Source organism: Propithecus coquereli, unplaced genomic scaffold (genome assembly GCF_000956105.1).
Source record: "Propithecus coquereli isolate 6110/MARCELLA unplaced genomic scaffold, Pcoq_1.0 Scaffold576, whole genome shotgun sequence".
NCBI lineage: Eukaryota > Metazoa > Chordata > Mammalia > Primates > Indriidae > Propithecus > Propithecus coquereli.
In genome coordinates, this window is record NW_012151685.1 from 118392 (window position 1) to 127226 (window position 8835).

Sequence of the window (8835 nt, forward strand, 5' to 3'; positions counted from 1 at the left end):
TGGAGGATAGTGGATGGCACTAGCACTTTAAAGCTAAGACCTTAAAACTGTTACCCATGTAAATGTATTAAGAGGTTGTTTTCAGCAGAAAGAACAGCATATTCAAAGGCTCAAAAGTAACAGTAATTGTGAGTTATTGAAGAACTGACAGAAAGTCAGCATAGTTGGATGGAAAGTCAGGCAGAAAGTAGCTAAAAGTAAAGCTGGAAAGTAGGAAAGGCTTGAATTACAGAGGGCCTCTTAAGGACATCGAACAGTTTTAAGCAGGGCACTGATATGGTCAGATCTGTGTTTTGTTTCATATTTTCATAAAAGATCTGGAGTTGATAAATAAAACAACAAGAAAACAATACTCCTAGGATGATGAGTTATAGTGTTTGGAACTCCACTCTGATGCCCAAAGGGATATGAACATAAACAGCCTCATGCAAAAGGGACCTAGAATGTTCTGAGCTAGATAGTTTGGGACTGTATTCTAATTGATTTCATTCAATCACTATCTTACCAGATATTTATGAAGTGCTTACTATGTGCCTGGCACACTTCCTTGGTCATAAAATGGTGACTAAAATCTGATCTTTGTCTTCAAGAAACTTAGAACTTCTTCCCAATAGATAAAGACTGAGAGTTGTACCATTTACGAGTATGGCCTGGTTGGTTAATTTTTATATATGATTTATCCACAGTAAAACCAGGTTACTTGATTAAGTCTCAAGTTTATCTCCATAAAAGCAATAGCTGTCGTCTAAGGATGATTTCTTAGTTGATTTGTTCTAATGTTCCAGTTGGCAAAACGAGGTCCTTCCTAAGTTAGATCAGTGTCTTCCACTGTTGCAAACACTGTCATCTAACCTTTTTAATCTTGCCAGATATTTGGAAATGCTTGTCTTTATGCAAAGAGAACTAAAGGAGGGAATATAGTCAATCAGCAGGAGCACCAAGTTCAACAGCAAATACAGCTTCAAGTATATCTTCTACCGATGATGGATCTGTTATTTCATTTTATAAGACAGCATGATGTCGCCGTTATTATCATCACTGCAGCAATAAAATGAATCTGCTGCTAATCCATATATAAATAATATGCCTGGAGAAACATTTTCTGCACTTTGATTATAATGTACTTTATTACCATGTTTATTGAAAACTTGTGTAATAATATTTTCCAGTTGGAATTTTCTAACTGTTTTGTCTTTAAGCATATTTGAAAATCAAATGTCCTTTTCAAAAGATTTTTCTTCATCCTTTTAGAGCAATGTCTTATCAATCTGATTTTAAGCATTTTGTTGATTCTCTAAATGGAAATACAGAATGTTAAAAATATATGATATGTGAATAAATTTGCCCCAAAATTTTAAAATTAGAGAGTTCTGGGATCCCAAAAGTTCACACAATTAAATTTGTAAGAAATATTTAAAACAATTGCAGCAGTAAATAACAAATATTGAGATATCCACTAAAGAGTTTAGACTGAATAGAATTATCAGAATTTAATCCAATGGATTTTGAGTGTCAATCTTAATATATTTTATTGTAAAAGTGCATTCGAAAATGAGGATAATGAACAGAAAGGTTGAAAGTACTGCATTTTCTAAAGGAGAAAGTGCACTTGACTTTCAGAAATGGACCTAAGACTGTAACTTATGACCTAAATCTCTGAAGAGGCCTCAAAGAATCACAACACTTCATCAGTTTTCTTCCTTGAGGTTTATTTCCTTGAGGATTTATGCTTTATTGCCAATTAAGCAGTAGATAGTGATTTGCTGGTAAGTTTAATTTTTGAGATTGGAAATATTTCACATTTTTCCTTTTTTCCAGAACTCATCTAGACACCTCAGCTGAGTTGCGGTATTCAGTTGGGTCCCTAGTGGACAGCCAGTCTGATTACAGAACAACTAAAGTAATAAGAAGGCCAAGAAGAGGCCGCATGGGTGTGCGAAGAGATGAGCCAAAGGTTAATCTTCTAATTTCAACTTTTCTAGTTTTATTTAAATACATCATTCCATTTTGGATAGAATGTTAACACTGAGAGAATTCAAAATGCCAGCATTTTTATTAGTTTGAAGGATGGACTATGGCATTTTAAGAATCGTAACTAATATAAAGCCACTACTATGTGCCAGAAGTTGAATAAGCGTTTCCCACGTATTTATCCATATAACATTATGAAGTGGCTACTATTTTTATACTAATTTCAGACATAAAAATCTTGAGGCTCAGAAAGATCCACTGTTCAACATCACATAGGTAGCAAAGTGATGGAGTCAAAATTTGGGCTTATATTTCTGTGGTTTCAAATACTATGCCTTAATCATTATGCTATATTGCCTAGCACATGGACTTTTGGGTTGCTTGGGCACTTAAGCAATGGTATTCATATTGTTAATTCAAATTAATTAAATATTTTAATTAAATTTGCTATTTTAAAAACACTTTGAGCAAAATATACATTCCGTCAATAACTTAAAATTTGTAATCTATGCTTGTTGACTAATGTGTTAATAGTTGTATTTTATAGAGAAGTAATATAGTTACTTAGGGTACTTTGTACCCTAAGTATAGTTTTTTTCTCCTCAACCACTTTTATTTACCCAAAATACTATATAACCCATTTGTCCTTATTTGTCCAAAGGCACTTGACACCTTTTGGGTTTTAACTGGCACTAGTATGTCATGTATACATTAATCCCTCATAGTAGGCATTTAATATCTCTTGAATACATGAATAAATAAATGAATAAATGAAGACCGAATTAAATTCATCTCAGTTCTTTTCTCATTATTATGGAACAAATAATTTAGTGCTACTTAGTACTAAAACAAATTGTAACACAAATGCTAATTCAGGTACTCAGTTTTTAAGTCAATGCTCAGGGATATATCATGTGATCTTCCATATAAATCATTTTACATGATCACAAAAATGAAAACCAATTTTTTAAAAAGCAGAAAACTCTGGGACCTCTCTTTTATGCTCAATCCGTTCATTCTGTCAGATCACAGCATAAAAAACACTAGTTTGTTCGTTACTCAATATTGTCATTCAAATGGAGGATTTCTCATATTAATTTAAAAAACATAGCCATGTAAATTAGCATATCTAAGGCTTAAAAAATCAATGAATCATTCAATTTACTACAGTAGTGGAGTTGAAATTACAGGCATACCTCATTTTATTGTGCTTTGCTTTATTGTGCTTCACCGATAATTGTGATTTTTACAAATTGAAGGTTAGTGACAAGTCTGCACTGAATGAGTCTATGGGTGCCATTTTTCAACAGTATGTGCTCACTTTGTGTCTCTGTGTCACATTATAGCAATTCTCACAATGTTTCAAACTGTTTCTTCATTATTGTATCTGTTATGGTGATACATGATCAGTGATCTTTGGTGTTCCTATTGTAATCATTTTGGGGCACAATGAACTGCTCTCATATATGATGGTGAACTTAATCCATAAATGTTGTATACGTCGTTGCTGCTCCACTGATAGCCATTTCCCTTCTCTCTCCCTTTCCTTCAACCTCGCTATTTCCTGAAACACAACACTATTGATATTAGGTCAGTTAATAACCCTACAGTGGCCTCTAAGTGTTCAAGTGAAAGGAAGAGTTGTATGTCTCTCACTTTAAATCAAAAGCCAGATGATTAAGCTTAGTAAAGTAAAGTATGTTGAAAGCTGAGAGAGGCCAAAAGCTAGGCCTCTGTCATCAGTTAGCCAAGTTGTGAATGCAATGGAAAAGTTCTTGGAGGAAATTAAAAGTGCTACTCCAGTGAACACACAAATGATAAGAAAGCAAAAAAGCTCTATTGCTGATATGGAGAATGTTTCAGTGGTCTGGATAGAAGATCAAACCAGCCACAACATTCCCTTAAGCCAAAGCTGAATCCAAAGCAAGACCCTAACACTCTTCAATTCTGTCAAAGGTTGAGAGAGGAGAGGAAGCTGCAGAAGAAAAGTTTGAAGCTAGCAGAGGTTGGTTCATGAGGTTTAACAAAAGAAGGTGTCTCCATAACATTAAAATGCAGGGTGAAGCAGCAAATGCTTATGTAGACGCTGCAACAAGTTATCCAGAAGATCTAGCTAATTGATGAAGGTGACTACACTAAATAACAGATTTTCAATGTAGACAAAACAGCCTTATGTTGGAAGAAGATACCATCTAAGACTTTTTCACCTAGACAGGAGTCAATGCCTGGCTTCAAAGCTCCAAAGGACAGTCTAACTCTCTTGTTAGGGGCTAATGCAGCTGGTGACTTTGAGTTGAATCCAATACTATTTACTATTCAGAAAATCCGAGGGCCCTTAACAATTATGCTAAATTTACACTGCCTGTGTTCTATAAATGGAATAACAAAGCTTAGATGAAAGCACATTTGTTTACAGCATGGCTTACTGAATATTGAAAACTCATTGTTGAGACTTCATGCTCAGAAAAAGATTCCTTTCAAAATATTACTTCTCATTGACAATGCACTTGGTAACCAAAGATCTCTGATGGAAATCGGAAATATACAAGGAGATTAATGTTGTTTACATGCCTGATAACACAACATCCATTCTGTAGCCCATGGATCAAGGAGTAATTTTGACTTTCAAGTATTATTATTTTTGTAATGCTGTAATGACATAGATAGTGATTCCTTTAATGGATCTGGACAAAGTCAATTGAAAACCTTCTGGAAAGGATGAGCAAAGAAAGTGGTTTCTTGAGATGGAATCTACTTCTGATGAAGATGCTGTGAATATTGTTGAAATGACAAAAAGGATTTAGAATATTACATAAACTTAGTTGATAAAGCGTGGCAGGTTTTGAGAGGATTGACTCCAATTTTGAATGAATACTGTGAGTAAAATGCTATCAAACAGCATTGCATATTACAGACAAATCTTTCATGAAAGAAAGAGTCAATCAGTGCAGCAAACTTCACAGTTGTCTTATTTTAAGAAATTCTCACAGTCACCACAACCTTCATCAACCACCACCCTTATCAGCTTGCATCCATCAGTGTCAAGGCAAGATCCTCCACCAGCAAAATGAACAAACTCACTGAAGACTCAGAGGGCCCTTGACACTTTTTTGTTTTAGCAATAAAGTATGTTTTCATTAAGGTACGCTCATTATTTTAGACATAATAATATTGCACACTTAATAGACTGCAGTATACTATAAACATAACTTTTATATGCCTTGGGAAACCAATAAACTCATATGACTCAGTTTATTGCGATATTCACTTTGTTGTGGCGGTCTAGAACCAAACCCATAATATCTCTGAGGTATGCTTGTAAGTCACTTTGCAATATTTTTAATAATATTTTGTTATAATCTATGTAAATGAATACTGGGAAGATAATTTTTATGTATTTTCTTGTGTGATAATATTTGTGGTCTGAGCTCATAATAGTAAAAATATCAGTAAGACTAGTATAAGAAATGTGAATGCTTAAGTACAGGTGAAGAGAGATTGTTATATTTGGAAAAAAGTGTTGCAAATGTAGATGCTCTAAAGTAATTATTACCTTGAAATGTGACCAAGCTATAAATCACATGGAAGTTTATCATCTTTATTTCTATTAAAATCTTGATATTTATGTTGACAATTAATACCTGACATTACTTAAGATGTCAAGGAACTATTTTATTGAACCAATAAATTAAAATGTTAATAACTGGTTCTACTTTTGCAAGGTCATCTAGGAAAGCATGCATGTTGGTTTTGTTGTTGTCTTTAAGATTAGCGTTTTGAAAATGAACAATATGATAAATAGTCCACATTGTTCATTTATCATTCAGGTGAAATCACTTGGGGATCATGAGTGGAATAGAACTCAACAAATTGGAGTACTAAGCAGCCACCCTTTTGAAAGTGACACTGAAATGTCTGATATTGATGATGATGACAGAGAGACAATTTTTAGCTCAATGGATCTTCTCTCTCCAAGTGGTCATTCTGATGCCCAGACTCTAGCCATGATGCTTCAGGAACAACTGGATGCCATCAACAAAGAAATCAGGTGACTTCAATTGGTACTGATGGTTTCAAGGGATTAGAAGACCTTGATATTGTACCAAGAATGTAATTATCAGATCAGAAGCATTAGTATTACCTGGGAACTTGTTAGACCTGCAGAATCTCAGACCTCAACACATACCCACTGAATCAAAAGGTGCATTTTCACAAGATTCCCAAGATATCTGTATATCTCCTGTATAAAATTAGGACATCCTTTGTAAGGAACATACATGAAGCATATATAGACTAGTAACATTAGGGGCAATAGAAAAGAATGAATTAAGAATACATTTTTCTGCAATGAAGTTTAAAACGCTGTTAAACTTAAAATTTACTATTTAAAGGAAAAGAATGCAATAAGGTACATTCTTCAATACATTTCATATGGCAATAAAGGTGCCAAATAGCATGCAAAATAATGTGCTTTCAGCTACCTTAAAAGTATTTAAACACTAGAGTGAAATTAATTTAATGTTCTTTTTGTCCATTTTAAGGCCATTATATCAGAGATGGTGTATTTCATTGAACACCTATGGAACGTGTCTTAGTCTCCTTGGGCTGCTATAACAAAATACCATAGACTGGTGGCTTAAACACAAAATTGATTTCTCACAGTTTTGTAGGCTGGAAAGTTTAAGATCAAGGTTACAGCAGGGTTGTTTCTGGTGAAGCCTCTCTTCCCGGCTCCAGGGAAAGTGAGGGACATTAATTCCATGAGATTAAGGCTCCATTCTTATCACCTCATTTAGCCTCAGTTATCTCCTAAAAGTCCTGTCTCCAAATATAGTCACACTGGGAGTCAGGGCTTCAACATGTGAATTGAAGAGAAGGGGCACAATTCAGTTTATAGCAGAGCATATGTGAAAGCAAGATAGGGTGCTCTTCTCTACCAGTAATACTTAGGTTAAAAAAAAAAACGTTAATGCTTTTAACTTTTAAAAACTAAAGGTACTACTACTATTCTTAACAATAAAAGTTAAATTTATATAGTAATATAATGCCTGAAAAATGCAGATTGTTAATCTTAACACTTTTGGTTGGTTAATTGTATTTGTTATCAGCCTCCAAGGGAGGTATTTTCAGGCTCTTGGTACTCTTGGGAGAAAAGAATTTCAGGATGCAACACATAAGCCAAAAGGAATCAGCTTTTATTGAGAGCAAAAGTGAAAGTTCACTCTCTCAAGAGAGAGGGAGTGGGCAGGCTAATAAAGAGCAGCTGCACCAGAAGGAAGTGGTTTTGGTCTTACGAAGTTTCACTAATTGAAAACAAGAATATTCAAAGCTAAGGGGTTGGTTTTTACTAAGAATTTGGGTAGTAATTCCAAGAATTGGGTTATCTCCCATTTTCATACTTTATATATTAATAGTTATTTCAGAACTGACATAATGATTTCAAGGGTGGAAAATTTTAAAACCACAATGCAAATGATATTTTAATTAGCCACAGTTCATGTAAGGTGACCTAGATAGCTGACAAGCTGGTTGAGGCTGGTTCTTGTCTGTGGCTCTCAGCCCCTGTTAGTTAGACCTTAACACCTGCACTCACTTTGCAAGCCCCTGCATCTGGCTCCTAGCCTAGTAGCCTAGTTAGCTTCTGCCTAAAGCTTGTTTATTTCAGTACCTGCATTCACTCTGCAAGCCCCTACACCCAGTCTCAGCCCAATTTCCTAGTCTCCTACTGTAACATATTCACTGGTGCCTAAAACTTGCTTTTCAAGTTTGGCTGCTACATACAATATTTTAAACTGAGATCCAATTCTTATATAGATTTCTTTTCATGATTAATTAATATTCTTACATCAGTGAAGATAAACTTTTCACACATTAGTATTGAAGTTTATGGCAAATCAGACTGATCAATAAAAATCCTCTGCTATTTGGGGGAAATATGTGTGCAAATTTTCTAAGTAAGCAAAGAGGACCAAATTCATTTGCATTCTTTAAACATAAAAGGCTTAATACATCTGCAAAATATAATTTAATATTATAGCCTAAGAAGTCTCTTTATTATATTTTCATTTCAAAGGCAATAAAACGGGGGTGATGCATTCAATGAATTATTTCATACTCGATATGAAAAAATTTACTATCACCATATAGTATCCTGATAATGGGTGGTTTCCATTATACAATTGAAATTGTACAAATTGACATTTCAAATAGTGAGAAATGTTGGCATTATGATTATTTCAATATTAATTTAATATATAGTTTCTTGAATCTCAATGATATCCAGTTTTTCTGTCATTACCTTGACTAACCCCAATGAAGAACCCACTGTTTCAGGTGGATTTGATTTTTCTAATATCAGGGAACTATTCTTAACTTGTTTTTTCAACTGATGAAAAGGACTTTACTATTTTGAACAATGCCTTTATCTGGCTCCATCTAAATCTGTTGGACACTTTCTAATATGATTCAAATCTACCTAATTTTCTACTCTTATCATCCTACTGCACATGAAAATAGTTACTCACCTGGATGACAACAACAGTTTCTATCTGGTTTCTTTGTAGTATTTGAGCTCTCAATATGATCCAACCTAACACTGCACCAAGAGCAGACTTTTGTAAGGACAAATGTGCTTATGTATTCTCCCTTTTTCAAACCCTTCAATTGCTCTTATGATAAAGACCAAAATTATTATTTTTTTTTTTTGAGACAGAATCTCACTCTGTTGCCCGGGCTAGAGTGCTGTGGTGTCAGCCTAGCTCACAGCAACCTCAAACTCCTAGGCTCAAGCAATCCTTCTGCCTCAGCCTCCCGAGTAGCTGGGACTACAGGCATGCACCACCATGCCCGGCTAATTTTTATGTA

At 34.5% G+C, this 8835-nt stretch overlaps 1 protein-coding gene across 1 annotated transcript in view; it reads left to right on the forward strand.

Moving 5' to 3' along the window:
* PPFIA2 (protein tyrosine phosphatase, receptor type, f polypeptide (PTPRF), interacting protein (liprin), alpha 2) overlaps positions 1–8835 on the forward strand; it is a 160151-nt gene that overhangs the window by 26910 nt on the left and 124406 nt on the right. Inside the window, 2 exon segments of the mRNA XM_012658160.1 lie at positions 1819–1954; positions 5799–6019. Coding sequence (XP_012513614.1) covers positions 1819–1954; positions 5799–6019 — 357 coding nt within the window.